The 20261-nt window shown below is 40.3% G+C and overlaps 2 protein-coding genes and 1 long non-coding RNA gene across 3 annotated transcripts; 1 reads left to right on the top strand and 2 right to left on the bottom strand.

The window, feature by feature from the left end:
- Window positions 1-797: 797 nt before the first annotated feature.
- Window positions 798-5725, bottom strand: LOC135639126 (probable inactive leucine-rich repeat receptor-like protein kinase At3g03770). The gene is made up of 9 exons (XM_065152902.1): window positions 5653-5725; window positions 5243-5376; window positions 4488-4728; window positions 4176-4378; window positions 4053-4099; window positions 3163-3274; window positions 2787-2989; window positions 1972-2025; window positions 798-921 (listed from the first exon to the last, which is right to left on the bottom strand). The coding sequence occupies exons 1-9, from the start codon at window positions 5723-5725 to the stop codon at window positions 798-800; spliced, it is 1191 nt and encodes a 396-aa protein (XP_065008974.1).
- On the bottom strand, window positions 5243-19102 carry LOC135639125 (replication factor C subunit 5-like; the record flags this gene model as incomplete). Its single annotated transcript, XM_065152900.1, has 9 exons — window positions 5243-5376; window positions 5653-5928; window positions 13923-14021; window positions 14189-14325; window positions 16302-16483; window positions 18096-18264; window positions 18577-18609; window positions 18723-18833; window positions 18944-19102. Coding segments are annotated over 8 exons (1071 nt in total), but the record flags the coding sequence as incomplete, so codon positions are not given.
- LOC135638009 (uncharacterized) lies at window positions 12023-13172 on the top strand. Its single transcript, XR_010496464.1, has 2 exons — window positions 12023-12490; window positions 12579-13172. It is a non-coding gene; the product is annotated as an uncharacterized LOC135638009 (long non-coding RNA).
- Window positions 19103-20261: the final 1159 nt, after the last annotated feature.

The raw sequence follows: 20261 nt of genomic DNA, 5'->3' as shown, positions 1-20261 counted from the left end.
TATTTAAAAATAATATCAATAATAGCATTCACCTAAACATGCATCAGCATATCTTTTATGGCTTGCTCACAAGTCTCATTTTAAGAAAATATTTTTTAAAATATTTTACATTATAAAGCTTTAGTAAATGGATCAACAATTATCATAGTGGTACTCAGATTCTCAATTGATACTTGCTGGACTTTTTCTTTAACCACCAATTTGATAATTTTTTTTATGTAAGCAAATTACTTGAGAGTTTTATCAAAATATCTCCACCTGTAAACCAATGTAAATAGAAATCATGATAATGTTTCTTCAAATATTTATATATATAATGGATAGGGATGAGATGAAGGTACATATAGATAGAGAGATTGAAAAAGGACCAAACAATTTTATTTTCAACTTTACGCAATTATCTTCCTAAGCTCAGAGCTCTAGGATTATGAAGATGAAATGAAGATAAATGTTATATATACAGAGATCGATGGGGAAAGGAAAATGATAAAGTCATTTTATTCTTTACGATCATAGAGGTCTTTGAAGGTGCAACAGATGTGTTTTGACAACAATATTGACAAAAAGGATTGATCTCAATTCTATTCTCTGCAGACAAAATAAATAGCAACATCCACATCAACTTGCCCAAAGTATTTAAGAGGTCATTGGCACAATAAATTTTAATTAATTTAAGAGGTCATTGGAAAAGACGACATCGAGGCGTCGCTCCGCGTTGTCACGACCTTAGCTGGAATTGCCTAAGGCGTGAGGCACCCTTGCGGCCAAAGACGCGAACTTAGCTTGCGTTACCTAAGTCACGAGTCACCCTTGTGGCAAAGACGCGAACTTAGCTTGCTTTGCCTAAATTGCGCTTCGCCCTTGCGATCTTGCTCCGCAAGGATCAGCCCACTTTGTAACCTCTCGCAGGTCCCTAAGGACCTGTAAAAGAGAAAGAAGTTAGTTCGAAAGAACGAGCAACGGACAAGTCCCGAAGTCTTGCGAAAAGGGAAGCTTTACAAGCAATTCGACGAACACCCTGTGTGCACAAGAGAAAAGAGGGAGGGAGAAAAACAAGGCTTTCAAGGATGAACGAACAGCTGCAAGCCCACAAACAGCCGCTCACCTGGTCCCGGGCGCAAAGACAAGTTCCCGTAAAGGTCACGTGCGAACTTACGAATGAGATCTCAACGCCCGGTATATAATCGAAGCCCCATCCAGCCCTGTGCCACCCGGGGGGTTCCTGGGGTCTGAGATGACTGACGTTTTGGTGAGCAGAGGCAGTTCTCCGCTCACCTCCCGCGGCACGCGAAAACGGAGCTGTTTTGGGGCTGTTTTGCTCGGTTCGGTGAGCGATCGCTTTGCAACGCTGCAGCTTGTTCGAACTTACATATTTACAAGCAAAATGACCCAAAACTAAGAGAAAACATGCTGTCAAGCAGCTATACATGCAGGTGTGAGCGACGAACGGTTCGATGAACGAAGTTGTTGCGGGTGCGCGATGACCGTTCGTGATAGCGTGGGAGAAGGAATATATATATATATATATATATACACACCGAACGATATACCATTCGATATACCGCTCGATATACAGTTTCGTACCATACCGAACGAACGTCGAAACTTCGGTACGGTACGAAATTACATACCTTGCTTCGTGTGGAGGTCAGGTGGTACATCAATCCCCTTTAGGCAGTGAAAACAAATTGGAAACTTTTTGTACATCCATCTTGGGAGGTCAGGAGGTCAGGTGATACTGAAGTGCATTTTGTACATCCATCTTGTGGGGTTCTTTCTTCTCTTTTCGGACGCAAACAAATTGGAAACTTTTGGTTGACAGTGAAAACATTGAAGTTCTTTCTAATGATGATTAATAGCCAGATTTCTTAGCAGCAAAGGTCAGTCTTTGTCATGATGGGTAAATTTGTGGACGGTAATCCTTGACCCTTTCCTGGTAATTGCAGCATGCAGCTCTTAACTATAGAAGACCCAGACAGAGACGTCTTTACTTTGGGCTGGGTGACGACCGTGGAAGCAGCCAACCTGCACAAAGAAACCAATTTTTACCAAATCAGTACTCACAGTAAATTGTGCAAGAGACACATGAGCAACAGTATAATACAAAATACCAGTATTTAGATCCCTAGAAAAATCATCTTGTTTTCTTTTTCCTTTTTCGGCCAATTGAGGATGGTACAATTCACAAGCAATCTGAAGGAAAGCCTCTATGTGCAAAGAACCAACCAAATTTGGCAAGAGAAACTTCAATCAGAACTTTTAAAGTGTCGATCTTGGAAGGAAATTATTATCTCATTTCATGCGGTTTAAATCATGAAATCAGGTAGAATTTCATAATGGACCACAAAGCAAATGGTTTATTAATCACCTTGCGTGACCTTGTAGAGTCTCAAGCAATAATTTTATGAAATAGTAAGTTTTAAGGAAATTTCCAACTTTATTTGGTCATATTTTAGTTGCAAAAAGGAAAAGAAGTTATGGGGTCATGTATTGATTAGGTATAACTTAAAACACAGAATAAGGCTTCCATACTGCAGTGCTCACAAAAGAGGGAACACAGACATGTTAGTCTTAAAAAGTCCTGTTCAATGTTACATACGTACAAGAGTGATCAACTCCCACGATGGGCATTAATTAAAATGACTAAATGAATCAGACAGTCATTAAGTTTGTTTTGTGATTTTCACTTACTATTATGCCACGATAGTAGCTAATTGAGTGAGACTGGCGATCGGGGAGGCTGACGAGGTGAAAGAGGTGAATCTTCACTACTTTGAGAGTCCCACCTCCAAGATTCTTGGACTTGAACAGCAAAATGCAAGTTCCAAAGCACATCTTCGACCGAGGGTCTCTGAGTTGGTTCCTCCGAAAGACATCGCAGGCAGATCTCCATGACAGTCTTCAGTGATTCATCACAGCTTTGCCTTCTTATAAAATGATCCACGAGGCTCCTCCGAGCAGCTCCGTCAGCTAGAATACTTTCTTGTAACTATAATAATAAAAGTGAAGGTGAAAACTCGAGCATGCAAACTTATTAATTTCAAAAAAATTGCTTCACAATTCCACATGCATTACCATTTTTTTTAATTTTAATGGAAAATTACAAATAATTTATAAAAAATGGAAATATTATAAACATTCTTTGACGATAATGGTTCACACCTCATCTTTCATTATGTGGACTTCACTTGTTAATGTGATTGGCCTGCCGGATACAATTTCCAGTAAGATGATACCAAAATCATAGATGTCAATCTTATCCAAATGTTTGAGCCTGAAAAAGGCCACAAGTCACAAAAGAATACTTAAAAATAACTCAAAGTTGTAAAACTATAACTCAGAGATGTAAAATGCATATACTATATTTTATGTAATATAAAATACATTAATGCCGTTGGACACGAGTACATTGGATTGATGATTCCTAAACAATGAAGTAAATTCCATTCAAGAAATGCAGAAATACAATGCATATGACAGCCTTAATTTCATGCTGCTGATCCAAATATAATGAACATAGTACTGATTCTACTAATGCGTGTTTGACTAGGTTATGCAGCTGATTCATTCTACTACTATGAGAAATTATGTTCTAAAAAATAATGGTATGGAGAAAACTAACAAATGAATGAAAAGTATATGTTCTTCTTGATGTCTATATAGTGTTTCTAGATGCAGCTTTTATTTGTCATCCATATTAGGCTGGATGAAGAAGTATAATCAGCTCTGCTCATAAATGGGTTGGAGGTAGATATCCACCAAAACTACAAATATTTAAATCCCGTTGCAAATAATATTTTTCATAATTTTAAAGTGGAAAATAAATCAGTTACAAAGACACTTCTGAATTTTCAATTGTGTGCAGCAAAAAAATGCCTAACTAAGAATTTGTAGCACGATTGCAAATGTGAAGAGTTTAGGACCCTGATTCTCTGTATTGTTCATCTGTTCAGTTGAGAATCCTTAGTTTCACCACTATATTTTGTTATTCTCACCAATTGGTCATCTTATTAACTAAGCATTTAAGATGTTAGAGATGATGTTCTGCATACCTTCCACCAGGTTCATTTGATCCACTCGTTGAACCACCCGCAGATACCTATAAAGCCAGAGAGGATGAATATCAAATTGATTAATCAACAGAGTCTAGAAGGATGCAAAATCTTTATTTTTACCATAGTTATCATATTCTCTGCTAGTACTGGAAGATTGTAGCTACTGATTTTTGCAACAAGATTCTGATCTAAAAATATATTTGCGACTTTTAGATCGTTTGAAAAGAAGCCAGGCATGATACCCCCATGCAAAAACTGAATTCCCTTTACTACACCAATGGCAGCTGATAGCCTCTGTATCCATGTAAGCCTCTGACCTCCCTCTGAAAATTTTGTAGAATTTGAAATGGATTTAGGTTTTGTTCAGAAAACAAGAATGTATAATAACATAAAAATCAGATGTTGATGACCTTATAGGACTAAGATCCTCACCTGATATATTGCTTCTTAATGTTCCATTTGACACATATTCGAAAATGAGAAATAATCTGCTGACACTGGAATCATCCAGGTTATACTCAAAGCAGTGGCCAAGGGCACTGACCAAATGGCGATGCCTAAGCTTGGATATTAATTCAATATGCCGATTGAAGTTCTGGGAAGTTTGTCCCTTTTTCAGCTTTAAGCATCTTATTGCCACCCAGGAACCATCTTTGAGTCTTCCTCTGTATATCTGATGTCACAAAAGAAGAGTTATCAAACAAGATGCAAGGTAACTCAGGCAAGTTTGCAACCAAGCCCCTGAAAACATATTAAATGAACATGAACGTTACATCAGAATTTTACTACAAATGAAAGAAACACCGGAATTCAGCATCCATATAATTTGTTGAATTTATTTTCAATTTTTAATGGTTGCCAATGATTATATTATTTTAAAAAACACTGCCAGACCAGATAAATGTATCTTGCACATTATGCAGCATGACTTTATTAGAAAGCATAGCTTCAATACGATCTCAGGTTTGTAAAATCAACTGAGGGACTCATCAAACACATTGCTCAAATGAAACAACAGCATAAATTTCTCAAGCAGAAATTTGCATTTTAATTGTCTCACTAAAGCACATAAAAAGAGCACAGAAAGAATTACCAAGCAAGAATAGTCAAAGGGCATATTGACAAGCAACTATTTGCAGTACTTCTAAGGTAAACATGGATGAGTTAAAGTAACGGTAATGGCACACCTGACCATGAGAGCCTTCTCCCATGAACCTTGACGGTTCGAAGTTATTTGTAGCAGCTTCCAGCTCCTCCACTGAAAATGATCTATAAGATGGAATGCCAAGTGCTCCCAACTTCATTGTTTGAGATATGTACCCTTTGAGATTAAGAGCAAAGTACAAAATCAACAATGTAGAAAATAAAATGGGTGAAATTGAGGTAAAAGCCATACCAGTGGGTTGCATGAAATAACACTAAATACTTAAAACAAGTAATTTCAAAAGCGTGAGTTATTATTTCCAGGCTAACTTTCTTTTTTAGTATAAGCAAACATAGGACTAGGGTTTCATGCACACTGAAAAGGTGTTGAGCGATATAACACATTAAGTTACCAAAAATATGTTCAAACCACATTATAAGAGAGAGGATATACTTGCGTCAGCCAGCAACTTGAAAGGGTAGCCACTTGAAGCATGCTCTACTATTCTTCTTGGAGGTTGCTTCATTAGCCTCTTGATAATTCCTCTTCTAATAGCAAAGAAAACCGCAAAACCAACTATCGAAATGCTTCCAACAATCCCTACCGCTACACCAATTGCGATAACTGCTTTGCCACCTGATGCTCTCTTTTCTTGGTGAGGCAATATTCCCACAGCCAAAGCTTGAGTCTGGCAAAATGAGGTTGGATGCTGACCGTGATCCTTGATCCCTAAACAATTTGATGAGTACAAAACCACCTTGTCCTTAGTGTTTGAAAGCAGACATGTTGGCAAGTTTCCAGACAAAAGATTTGAAGACAAATCTGCAAACTTAAGATCATCATTGCATGTCGTGTTTTGAAAAAGCATTCCAGTGAATCTGTTTCCAGCAATATTCAGATATCGAATAGAAGGAAGAGACAACAGCGATGGCAGAAAAGGCCCAACGAATTTATTGAAAGAGACATCCAACCGTTCGAGCAAATAATAGGAACTTAGATCAGCTAGGGTACCCAGTATTTAAAACCATCATGAAAAGTGAGTAATTTAGGTAAAACATGATGGTACAAAAAGTATCATGTTGCTTAAAATGGCCAACTGGCTGCTGATATTTAATAATGTATGACTATATCTTCTCTAGAATAAAAAAGTCAATGACTCAGCACTGGATGCCATCATGTCTGTAGTTTGACATGTTTCATAGTATTTCTCATGTCTCCACACTTTTGTGCATGTGATCAGGAAGAGTTTCGATAGTGGATTAAAGCAAGGTCCGCAATATCGTACCGAACCGGTATTTCGATCTGGGCTCGGTACCGGTACGGTACGGTATACCGAGCGGTACACCCAGGTGTACCGAGCTGTCACGGACTTAGCTGGTTTTGCCTAAGTCGTGCGGCACCCCTGCGTGTCCGTCCGCAAAGGTCAGCCTCCCCGAAACCTCCCACAGTCCCTTAGGACCTACAAAAGAGAAAACGGGTTAGAGAAAGCGCCTCACTCGGGATCCACAAGCAAACAATGCAGGAAACACTTCATAGACAATGCAAATTACAAACAGACTTTACAAGCTCTGAACAGTTGCACAACAAAGGGTCAAAATGGTCCATTACAGACCGACAATCTCTCACAAGTGTCCACATGACACAACCTTTATTTACAAGCCTAAAGCGGCCAACAAACCCAACTAAAATGGGACTATTAAGCCTTCGGCCGTCCCTCTACATGCTGTGCAAAGCATGAACATACCAAAAGACACGGACATACATAAGCATTACATCAAACATCCTATTTAGAAGTTTGTCCGTGACATTCTCCCCCACTTATTCCTTCGACGTCCTCGTCGAAGCCTTTGTCGACACTGCAATTGCTTGCCTTTGCTGAGTCTTCAATCTTCTGCTCCACCTACAATGCACCTCTTGGCTCCCAGCTGCTCTCCGCTGCTGTTCTTGAGTAGTCGAACATTTGATCCGCTATGCTGTTTCAACTCGCCAATGACTCTAAATCTAGTGTGGGGTTGGCTGAGTTGTGTTGATCCTTGCTGGTTCCTGCGGATCCTCCAAATGAAGGAAAAGACCATCCTTACTCTGCGCCAGTCTCTCAAATGTCTCATGCTGCTTGAACTGGGTGGATGCTTGTTGGAGCTTTAACGAGTATCGCCTCGCAAACTTCTGAAGTTTTGGGTCCTTCCTCCACAAAATTTGCTCATCGACTCTTCTTTCAGTTAGTTGTCACTTCCAAGTAAATTCGCATCACTTCCGCTTTCGATTGGCATTCTGTTGGGAAATGATGCGGATACTCTACTCTTAGTAGCACTGATCACCATTGGTGAGGATTTGACAACTATTGTCTTCCATTATCTTCGAAGGGTCTTTGAACCTGTGTAGAGCTCCTCTGCTGGATAGATAAGAGAATTGGGGTACTCGGTTTCGCCCATTCTTTTAAGAGTTGAGAAGACAAAGGTTACTTGACTTCGCCTGCCTCCTCGAGGTTGTACTTCATGCATCAAGCTGGTTACTGGCCTTCGCTTGCTCTTTGCTCACACTTCTGAAGCACTTGAAGTGTTTGCACTCCTGGTAGTGAGTTAGCTACTATGATTCACTTTCTCAATGCCATCAAACTTCTGGAATGAAGGAAGTTTTCACCCCAACTTGGAGTAAGTCTCTAATAGTTTTGGTCGCCTTTGGGATTGTACCGTCTTCTCCATCAACCCTACCGCCTACTCCACTGAGTAGCAAAGGTACAACACCGCGTACTGCCTGCTTCGTTCCTTGGTCGTGCACTCTTGCATGACCCGAAGTCCTTTACTTTCGGCTATCTTGATGAGAAGCTCGTTGACACCGGTCTTACGAAGTTCCTTGGCCTCCGCCAATCAGCCTTGTCTTGGTACATGGAGTTTGCCTCTGTGTGCTCCACCTCCTCGGCCCCTTTCACGACCAAGCGCTCTCCCTCCATGAGAGCAAGGGATCGATGACTTTCACGAAAGTCCCGCCTCTGCGGTACCATGGCGCTGCCATGCCCATGGCCCTACTATCCGTCGCCTTGTATCTACATCCCTTTTCTTCACGATCAGTAGATATGTCTCTGTGGCACTCCTCCGTGTCCACCTCCATTCTAACTGATGCTTGATTTTGGGTAGCTAAGTCCCTCTGGACTCGTCGTCGCTTCCTCGCCCTTTTCGACCCCCTGCTTCAACACCTCTGTGTTCTCCAAGAAGCTCCCTTTGGTCGATGGAAAGACAGACTGCAACTCTCACGCATGGCCTCGGCCATCACATTGTAGGGTTTACACCGATTCTGTTCTCCTTAGCTTCCTTGGTAGCAACGTTCGCTTACTCGACCTTGTCCACTGACTTGTCGGGCTCCCTTAAGCGAATATGGGCTCTAGAGCAGTCCAACTCTCCAGCTGCTTCGATTATACCTCTGCATGATCAAGTCCCGCCCATGGGACTCACTGGTACTTGCCTTCGAACTTTTCCCTCGGTGGAACACAACCCCCATATGCTGATGACCAAGGTTTTCATCCGATGCAAAATTCGATGCACGTACGGAAGACCCGCCTCTGCGGTACCATGATCTTCACTCCTTGAATCCATAGCCCTTCTTACCGTCGTGTTGTTCACCAAAGTGGAGCTTCCAGTAGCTCCCGGTCATACCTCCGTATGATCCAGTCTCTCACGGGGCTGGATTCGTGTGTATCGCATTGCCACGAACTGTTCCACCATGATCCGCTGCACCATGTCGCCTCCTGGTGACATCTCCATTGCATTCTGATCATTGTGGGATGAACTCGAATTGTGAAACCCTCCATGTGTGGCCTCTGCCAATACATCGCAGGGTCTCTTCCACCTTCGATTTTGTTCGTTCCTTTGGCAATCGACCTTCATCCACCCACTCTTGGGTCACACCTAGATGAAGCACCGCTCTAGGACAATCCGTCGCCTAGTAGCTCCCGAAGTCCACCGACTTCGCTGCAATTAGTGCACCATTGTCTGGATCCTGGGCCTTTGCCCCTACCAGCACAATCTCTGCTGCGCACTGCTTCCTTCAAGCAACTTGAATAGCAACACTGTGACATATTCTTCAAGAGTGCCCGCCTCCGCGTCCTCTTGCCCCGTGCCAAGGCCTTCTGAATCCAACTTTGCCTCCGCAAGTTGAGTCGCCTTAGTTCCTCCGTCAAATGCTTCTCCGAGATAAGGTGCATGTGCCTAGAAACTCCCTTCATATTTGGCACCATGCAAGATGAGCCTGCTCCATCAGAATGAAGGACCTATAGAACAACATGATCCTGCTCTTGCCTCTACAAGAGTTCATGTCCTTGGCCTCTGTCTAAGGAAGGCACTGTGCCTCTACTCCATGCTCCATCTTCTATGCTGGCTCCCTTCATACGGCTTGGGTACTTCGCCAAGTTACACCCAAGTTGCTCCGCTCCTCGTTTTTGCATTGAGTTGATGGTGGCCCTCACGCCCACCATTCCACGGGTCAGCCCTCCCTTGAGTCTGATCTCCATATCGACTCCAAGTGTGCCTTCATTTGTGTTGCTTTGGGTCGCTCCCCCACTTGATCTCGCAATGCATACACCAATGCATTCTCTCAAGCGAGATCATGCGACGACTCCTCGCCGCTCGCTCGGTCCATTGAGCTTCGTGTGCGGTCTGTTGCGCATGATCCTCCCTTTGGAGAGCCGGGACTTATCCCTCCTGGATATCTATCCCGTTGGAGCAACATCTCTCTTCGATTCGGAGATCACCATCCCCTTGGACTACTCTGATTCGCTGAACAAACTGCGCATTGTTCTGCATCCTGCAAACGCACTTGCTAGATTGTGACTCCACGTCAACACAGCCCCCGCTGCCCCACTCAAGGCCTAGCAACATGCTGAACTTGCTGCACACTTCAGCCTCCTACGGGCGTATCCTTTACATGCCGAAGAGAAAGTTTCCATGCTCCATGGCACCGAGTTTCGATCGCCTTGGGATGGCCACGAACATTCCATCGTCCGCATACAAGCCCTTGCATGAGTACCGAATTCTTCGAGTTAACAATTCCCCTCACCTCTGTGAGCTTTGCACAACTCTTTCGATCGCTAAGCAACTCATTCCACCTTACATGGTCTCATCCTTTACCAAGCGCCTCGCTTGCCTTGAGCACCATCAAGTGTTGTTGTCAACGTCGAGCCGTAGCTCGAACTCAACCATCCCAACCTTTGTGCGCTCCGCATTCTTCCCAGCTTGTTTGTCCTCGTGGTGCCTCTTGCGCGAAGGGTTGGCCATTCCTCTGAATGCCACTCTCGGATGCCCGCTCCTCTGAGCGACTCCTTTTCCCTACATCTCCATGCCCGTTTTCCCCAAAACGGTCGCGCGCATGCTGACTGCCCTAAACGCAGCCCCGCTAGGTCCCCCACATTTGCATGTCAAGTGTTTCTATGAGTGCTTGTCCCGCTCTGATACCATCTGTCACGGACTTAGCTGGTTTTGCCTAAGTCGTGCGGCACCCCGATGTGTCCGTCCGCAAAGGTCAGCCTCCCCGAAACCTCCCACAGTCCCTTAGGACCTACAAAAGAGAAAACGGGTTAGAGAAAGCGCCTCACTCGAGATCCACAAGCAAACAATCCAGGAAACACTTCATAGACAATGCAAATTACAAACAGACTTTACAAGCTCTGAACAGTTGCACAACAAAGGGTCAAAATGGTCCATTACAGACCGACAATCTCTCACAAGTGTCCACATGACACAACCTTTATTTACAAGCCTAAAGCGGCCAACAAACCCAACTAAAATGGGACTATTAAGCCTTCGGCCGTCCCTCTACATGCTGTACAAAGCATGAACATACCAAAAGACACGGACATACATAAGCATTACATCAAACATCTTGTTTAGAAGTTTGTCCGTGACAAAGCGGTATACTCAGGTGTGCCGAGCACTGTAGCACTGCAGCGGTATGCTATAGTACACTGCTACAGTGCTACAGTGCAGTCGGACCGGTAACGGGCGGTCCGCGTACCGGAAACCTGTCGGACCGGTACGTACCGCCCGTACCGGGCGGTACAATCCGGTACTGCAGACCATGGATTAAAGGATGATCACCATTACTTGTCTATTATAGACAAAATAAATTTTGTTCAAGTAGGGACTCATTTTGGAATGGAATGGAATGGAAGGTTACCAGATGCACCGTGAACTAGCAGCAGCAATAGTGGCAAAGTAGAAGGGACCATTTTCTTTATAGCATTATTTATACATCTATAAAAAAAGACCTCTTTAACACCTTATACATCTGCAAAGAAAGACATAAAACCAACTTTGCACTATACATATATCTTGTTTAAAGCAAAACATAGTAAGACCAAATGTCCATGAAATTCATGAGGAGAAGGTCAAGGTTCACAATTCAAATGTCAGCACATCTACTTCTTAAAGCTGCTCAATGTAGTCAACAATGTTTAGATGCTTGAACGTTTCTGTAAACACCCAGCCTTCTTAAAGCTTCTTTCTCCTAAATAATACAAGTTTCCAGCCACAGACCTTGCCTTCAAGGATTGTGCCTCTTCCTCTACTTGAATTGCCAAAATCAACATAGATGGCTAGTGTTGCCCAAGTTTGACCAAGTTCAGCCAAGCCATGACGTGTCGGAATCATACACCGCATTGTAGATACTAAAACTCAGACTTGATCAGTACATCCCCATTTCTAAGAGACTCAAATAGATACCCCTCACTATCTTCTACAATTTCTTTAATCCCATTTGTAGTCAGTGTTACTTACAAATGTTGTTTAAAATCTTCAATAATTAGAACAAATATCTTCTTTCATCTCTCTTAACTCATTTCGTCTTTGTTGGACCTCCATTATTCTGACCACCAATTGTCATCATGGCTTTCTATTGCTCTGACCTGAACCACCCCAACCCAATCTACCTCTTTAGTTGACTTAATGTAGCTTTGCTGCTGAGTAGTGTATTGGTGAATGAGATGATATTTTCTTGTAAATCTGCAATCTGCCATTGAACAAACCACAACACCATGATTTTTAAATGTTGGTGGCTAAATATATCTGATGTGTAACTTGTTTTGATCGTGTAAAATCATGGCAAGGTTGCAGTTACGTTCTTTACTTTGAGATACCCTATTAGAAGTGATCATTGCTTGTTTTTATGCTACGATATGCTATTTTCACCAGCATTTGTTGCAGAGTTCATGAGTATCTACAAGGTTTTCGTTATTGCAACATTTGGTTAAACAAACCCGAGGGGAATGGACCCTCCAAATATCCAAACCTAAAAATTGTCAAAGGTAACACGATTTTACCACTGGGTGTATCTTCGTGCTAATGATTAGTGAGATTATTTTTGGTTTTTATTTATTTTCTCTGACCTCGCAGCCTTGTGCAGATGGAGCATTTGTTCTAATTAAGAGAGATGAAAGAAGACGAAATGAGTTAAGAGAGATGAAAGAAGACATTTGTTCTAATTATTGAAGATTTTAAACAACATTTGTAAGTAACACTGACTACAAATGGGATTTTAAAGAAATTGTAGAAGATAGTGAGGGGTATCTATTTGAGTCTCTTAGAAATGGGGGGATGTACTGATCAAGTCTGAGTTTTAGTATCTACAATGCGGTGTATGATTCCGCCACGTCATGGCTTGGCTGAACTTGGTCAGACTTGGGCAACTCTAGCCATCTATGTTGATTTTGGCAATTCAAGTAGAGGAAGAGGCACAATCCTTGAAGGCAAGGTCTGTGGCTGGAAACTTGTATTATTTATTAGGAGAAAGAAGCTTTAAGAAGGCTGGGTGTTTACAGAAACGTTCAAGCATCTAAACATTGTTGACTACATTGAGCAGCTTTAAGAAGTAGATGTGCTGACGTTTGAATTGGGAACCTTGACCTTCTCCTCATGAATTTCGTGGACATTGGGTCTTACTATGTTTTGCCTTAAACAAGTTATATGTATAGTGCAAAGTTGGTTTTATGTCTTTCTTTGCAGATGGATAAGGTGTTAAAGAGGTCTTTTTTTATAGATGTATAAATAATGCTATAAAGAAAATGGTCCATTCCATTCCATTCCAAAATGAGTCCCTACTTGAACAAAATTTATTTTGTCTATAATAGACAAGTAATGGTGATCATCCTTTAATCCACTATCGAAACACTTCCTGATCACATGCACAAAAGTGTGGAGACATGAGAAATACTATGAAACATGTCAAACTACGGACATGATGGCGTCCAGTGCTGAGTCATTGACTTTTTTATTCTAGAGAAGATATGGTCATACATTATTAAATATCAACAGCGAGTTGGCCATTTTAAGCAACGTGATACTTTTTGTAACATTATTAAATACAGTTCGGTACATACTATACCGACCGACAACTGATCGATACATCGATACGATACGATATTCAGAACCTTGGTTTGAAGGGAAAAAATTGATAGGCTAGCATAATCATGTCATGGAGATATATTTGCATACATAATATTCTGATGAGCAATGAGCCAAATTTCTAGGGCTAGAACAAAAAAGTTCTTGTTGTATTCATCCTATTAATTTCAGTAGGCACTGAATTATATCATTCATAAAGTAGAGAACCAATGAAGTATATTTCTGCACAAAAAATGGAAAGAGGAGTCTATAACGAGATGCTAATGAGAAGAACAAATAAAAAGCTAAGTTTCCCGTTCACAAAATGTAGAGAACCAATGAAGAAAAAAAACAGACCTTTTAGGACTCTGTTCCTTCATTATATCAGATGCTATTTCAGAAACATATTGTTCCCAATCCAAGGGTGGCAATGCCTGGTTTATGGTGAATGGATACCTATAGCAGAAACATGCAATTCTAAAATTAGTCAACTGAAGGCAATAGGATGCAAGTGTTGTATAAATCCTATAATCAACTAAGACGAGCATAGGTATTCAGTAGACAGATATCTGATGTATAACTTGCATGGAATTATTGTATGGATTACATGCTAAAGAGCTTACTGCTGCACTCGACAGGTCTCAAAAGACAATATTGCTCTTCTTAAATTACGGTTTGATTGAGCTGCTATACGTGCTGTGAATCCAGGTGGAAGTTGCAGGTTTTCCTTCTTGCCAATGAACTCCAATACTTTGATAATCTAATTGAATATAACATGCAAGATTTTTAAATTATGGAAGACTGGAAATTGACCAATAAAATATAGGACCCAAGACTAACAAACATAAGCATGCTGGGCACTAACCGATAAAAGACATACATGTAAGTGAAGTTTATAACAAAATACGATAAATTTACCATGATATATTCAAGATGCAATTTCAAGTATCTATACGTCTGAAAGCATCTGCCTAGAAACACAAGCAATCTGACATCCAAAGAACTGTATATCTTAGTTAAAATACAACTGCACCAGGATATCATATCATGATATTATTTGATCCATCGATCCAATTATATGAAACTGATAAAAAATTTTAGCCATGTCAAACTCATTTACTTGTAGAATAACATGGCATTTAATAATTGAAAAAAATGGACTACCACTCAATTATTGAATGGGTATTCAGTGACACTACTTGGCTGAAAAAAGAAAATTAGTGATGATCATGAGCCAACATTTGACATAAGCAAATGACAGTTTAATCCAATGTAATCATGTCAAACAATAATTTATTATCTAACTGCTGCTTACATAGCTTCCATCTGAAGGAAATCTAGGTCAACAAGTTATTATAAATGTAGCATGATAATTTCTGTTTGATGACTTTTGCCATAGGAATTTATCATACGAAAATACATTTCTACTAATTGCATGAAGTACCTAAATGATTATGTAATCATAATGATAAAAGCACCTAGATATACGCACAGCCTAAGAACTAAGTCACTTCCTGAAATTGAGGGGCTGCTACTTCCTACAAGTGAATCTCCACATCAGTCCATGCTTAGGCTAGTCCATTTAGAGAAATGCATGATAAAAGCCAATTTGAATGTAATATTTATAATAATTCAAAAACATCAAGAAGTAGATATTCTTCTTTCAAATCCTGAAACAATAGTCGTACTCTCAGTGTGCTAGTGTTTGTGAACTTGTCCCATTTATCCCAATCTACATCTCACCTCTCCCCAACGCCACAAAACACCCCACAGAAAGCCCATAAAAGATGTTCAAGGAATTAAGGGGTCGATCAAAGTAGAAAAAAAAATAATAATAATAATAATAATAATACTGTTGTTTCTTCTTTCCTACACCATCTCCACCAGATTCTACCATAGTTTCAAATTTAGTCTATCAAATGCACCACTACATGCCTCATCTATCAGTCTTTATGAACTTGTTACACTCGAAGCCTATTTTCCTTTGGGCATGTTAGACTCCACAAGAAAGTTCGACAAGACAAACGATTCAACTTGGAATCGCATATCCAAGTAGGCAGCATCTGTATCTTTTGAAGATATTGATAAGTCAGCCATCTAACTAAATTAAATACAACTACCAATTATCTGAAAAATAATCCTCACAAAAAAACATTTGATCCAAATTTCACATGACAACGGCAACCTTGTTTAAGTCCAAATTAACTAACCAAATATGTTACTCACTGATCGCATATGAATGAAAAAATACACCAGAACTAAATGTTAGAAGTTAGTTCACAGTTATTGAATGTAAAATATATAGATGAACATAAAAACTAACTCATAAATAACCATTTATGAAGTTGCCATCACACTACAGACAAAAAGAGCTATACAAATAAGACAAAAAAACATTAAGTGGCTACATCAAATTGTCAACTGAACTATCCATGCACAGAGCATTTGACCTTGTTCCATGTGGATTTTATTACAGAATTATGTTTTGCAAGAACTGGAGATTGCTTTTCACTCTGCAAACCCGGGTTTGTGCATTTCATTGTGACAATGTTTAGTATAAAGATCTCTTATTTATTTTGTTTCATAAAGCCAGCTCTCGAAGAATACAAAAGACATTAGCATAGAAAGTTATGTATTCCTAACCACAGAGCTAGAGAAACAGACTAAATAAACACATCCACAGAGATCTAAGATCCAATGAGATGCAGTTATGTTCATCCCAATCCAGGTACCAACCTGCTCTTCAGTAGGTGCATTCACTCGAATGTTCAGACAGCGAGACCTGACAGCCTCCGTTACTTTTGATGAGCTGTTGCAGCACAAGATTAGCCTGCATGATGCACTATACTTTTCCATTGTTCTACGGAGAGAATGTTGACCTTCTCTTGACAGCTTGTCAACTTCATTCAGCACCAATACTGCCAGTTAGGAAACCGTATCAATACCTTGATCAGTAGACTTATTCCAGAAATTCTAAGAAAAAGTTTACCAAACTTAAGATGGCTCATAAGGGGTAGAGATATTAATAGGCATAGATATTAGTGCAGGCCTATCGCAAGGAATGAATTTGCAACAAATTCCATTAACTTGGTATAGGTGCATGTCCTGCTTCTTACCAAGCTGAGGCCCGTTGTGACAAGAACAGTTGAATCAGAAGCTGATACAAGACAATAATACCTGACCAATAGGGATGCACCATAATAGTTGATCTCATCAGGTAAAATCAATTGAGGTCAAATTAGGTTTTATCTCAGGCTTCTGAGTTGAATAAAGTTAACTAACCCCAAAGATAAAGTCAGTTTGGACCACAGATTTCATTCAGGGATTCTTTCAACCACAAATTTCCATTCTGAAAGAGAGTGAGTTAACCACGTGATTCACAGTAGTTAACCTCAGGAGATTCCAAAAGAATACTTTACCCTTACCCAGCAATAAGTCAAGGAATTTAATGGTCATTTTTTTCTCATCAAGTTTTGGCTGTTTTACACATATCTGTATATAAGCCTAAAATTTCTAGCTTATGGTACGACTAAAGTAAACCATATGACCCGACAAGATGATTTTATATCAACAACTTGTGTAACAGCCCTTAACTATAGCATTTTGAACTTGATGTTCAGTAGTTTTCCATGATGTAGGACTTTTTACATGTTCCAATGATAACAGGAGCCACAGACTTTAGATTTGCAGACATAGATTGTTTGAGTGCCGTTAATAATGCCAACTTGATTTATCAAGTGACAAAGACAGTTTCATCCTAAAGGAATTAAGATAGCATGATCATTAGATAGAACAGTATATATTCTTCTATTCCTTTATGCATATACCTGAATTACCAGCCTACCAGCACCATGCAGTTAAAAGTTACGAACTATCTATTAAAGAAGCATTGAACCATACAAAGGATCTTCAACATTTTCAAAGTAAATTAACATTAAGTGAAAATATTATCATCCCACCATGGGCATAAACTGTGTAAACATATTTTGGAATATGCCTAGCGTTGGTTGTGAGACTCTTGTGGCAACTAAAATTGAAAAGGCCATAACATCACAATCTACTGTGCATAGGAGGATGCGGAGCATCTTCCAAGTGAAGTACTTGATGTTTCAAATCGACTTTCAAAGGTTCCGTTTCAACTTTATGCAGGAAAACGAGGTAGCTCGTTAAGAAAATCCATGTTTAGAAAGTGACCACATCCTCAAAAAGAACACAATGCAAAATCTTGGTCTATGGCAGGCCACATGAAATAATCATAGGTGTCATTATTACAATCTACATATTAGTACACTGAACTCAGAACCATTGGTTAGTGATTATGACGTTGTGCATTTTACATTATATGCTCAAGTTAATTGCATCAGTCCCTAGTTATAACCTTACATGCCCAGTATAACAGAAATAGCATAAAGTGAAACTCATTATAGCTTAGATAAATATGGTTTCTGAAATGCAAAGGCCATCTGGGAATCTCCCAACATTAGATAAAACAAAAGGAAAACAAACCCCATGTAACTAAAGGGTAATTACCTTTGAACCCTTTTTTGCCTTTAGTATCCACAGGTCTGTTTCTTGCCATTTCCTTGATAATCTCCTGAACAATATACCTATCCTGGAAACCTGCATCGCTGGGATTCATCTCAACATGATGTGTGCTCGATAACATCGTCAACACCAGCTCTATCATTCGTGTACCAGCCTGCACAGAAAATCGACTTAGTGAAAGATCCCATCAGCCTCAGTGAGTGCCTCATAATAGGAAGGGACTCCAAATTTTCTATGTTTGTGAAGAAAACCGGCAATCCCTAAAGTAAAGAAATAAACTGAATTTCTAAAGCAAGAAATCAAGACGGCAGCCAACTGTGGCAAAGAGGCCCAAGTCCTACTTTGGGGGGGGCAAAGTCTGCTACAGGAATTCTCACATCGCCCATGAAGTTTGTTCATCACTAAAGCCCGTATCATTGGAAGAATTAAGTAACCCAAGAAAAGGAGATCATGAGCTTCAACTTACATCGATCTTCCACATCTTGTTCTCCAATTTCACCTGCAATCGCCAACAGAAAGAAATGAGAAAAAGAAACACAACCAGATTAAAAACAAAGAAATAAGAACATCTAACCACAAGAGGAAGGAAAATAAACAGTGGTGTGAAGATACCTTTTCAGCCCCAGGGCCAAACATTTGCTTAAGAAGGGCCATGACTAGGGTTTTCTTGCCGGAACCAGTCGGCCCATAGACGAGGAGATGGGGGCAGTCATGCTCCGACACCTACCAACGGATCCACCACACAAAGATCACCTACATCCCGCAGGCACAACCAAAACAAGCAAGAAGGAAAGCAACCAAAACCCTAGACGAAGAGTTTTAGGAGATCTCACCAATTTCTTCAGGTTCTGGGCGATTTCCTCGTGGGCGATGATCTTGTCTAAAGCTCTCGGCCGGTACTTGTCGACCCACAGCCTCGTCGCCGGGAGCCGGAGGAGGAGGAGGAGGAATCGGAGGAGCGACTGGGGTACAGTGTAAGAGGAGTGGCGGGAAAAAAGGGGCCGGATCAGATTTTATATAGGCAGCGGAGACAGTAATGGGCCACCAGCCAGCCCATGGGCCCAATTGACCCGAATTTCCACCAGCCTATGGGGAAGCTGCGGTAAATTGGTCCATACGCTAAAGAATAATCGAAATCAAATCGATAAAGAACAATTTTAGAATCGATGGTTCTGATTTAAGTTTGAGCGTTTCTTCCAAATCATTTCTAACAACTATTAAGTGCACCCACCATACGAGTAATAAGATGCTTCTTGTTGAAAGCATTGGGATCGTGATTTATGTTGTTCTTGTTTCTTGGTGCGCATAGAGAACAAATAGTAAATTTTTGTTCAGCAGAATCTTAAACACCGATCACATGACAACTAATTTTATGTAAATTGCATTTAACTTAAACTTCGGTTGCCAGCAATTGCTACAAATCACTCGAGAATGCCAAGCACTGTGCTGGGAAATAAGTGTCGGCCACCTTTTTCTTGCTTGTTCTATAGAACAATAGCTTCATGAAATAAACTATCCACCACCAAAAGTTTAATTGTTTATTGTTTCCGGTAAGCTGGAAAACCTTTCCCTATTGCCACTCGATCATAGCATATGGTAATTGGTGCAATCGAGTGATGCAGCTTCCTAAGTTGGAAGCTATAATTATTGCTAAACTGTTTATGACCCACTATAATTATTGCTAAACTCAAAGAAATTAAAAAAAGTGTTGCTATTGGGTACTCGTCCATGAGATGGAGTGATAATTGACGCCTAAGAAAAGTATATGGTTGCTTATGCTCTTTACCTCCTGATAGTAGACCTATCGTATTCAACTTTAAATTATTAAATTCATTAAATTCTCTATCCTCTTTGTCTTGTAAATTATTAAATTCTCTATCCCATTATCATCAGGGTCTACAATTATAGTGCTTCGAAGGATTACAAGATCTCACAATAACTCTACGAATTGTCATGATATGTCAATTCTTTCCTATTGATGATCGATGAAAGCCACTTTCTCGAATAAGGAATTGAACATGAAGGTCTGTGCACTTGCATCTACAGCACAAAAGTTAATAATAGAGAATTAGTCATCCATCATATGAGTTAATAATAGGTCTATCATTGGTTGGAAGCTGAATCGAGTGTAATTTGTTATCTAATAAGGAG

The sequence above is a fragment of the Musa acuminata genome, chromosome BXJ3-5 (genome assembly GCF_036884655.1).
Source record: "Musa acuminata AAA Group cultivar baxijiao chromosome BXJ3-5, Cavendish_Baxijiao_AAA, whole genome shotgun sequence".
NCBI lineage: Eukaryota > Viridiplantae > Streptophyta > Magnoliopsida > Zingiberales > Musaceae > Musa > Musa acuminata.
Note: the sequence above shows the minus strand (reverse complement) of the source record. Positions and strands in the feature narration are given on the sequence as shown.

What these genes read in the sequence shown, in the direction of transcription:
- LOC135639126 (XM_065152902.1), bottom strand. Translation starts at nt 5,725, where the DNA reads ATGAAGCAACCTCCAAGAAGAATAGTAGAGCATGCTTCAAGTGGCTAC. An exon ending in GAGAAGGCTCTCATGGTCAG is followed by an intron (nt 4,729 to 5,242) that starts GTGTGCCATTAC and finishes TTGTGACATCAG; the next exon opens with ATATACAGAGGAAGACTCAA. An exon ending in ATTAAGAAGCAATATATCAG is followed by an intron (nt 4,379 to 4,487) that starts GTGAGGATCTTA and finishes CAAAATTTTCAG; the next exon opens with AGGGAGGTCAGAGGCTTACA.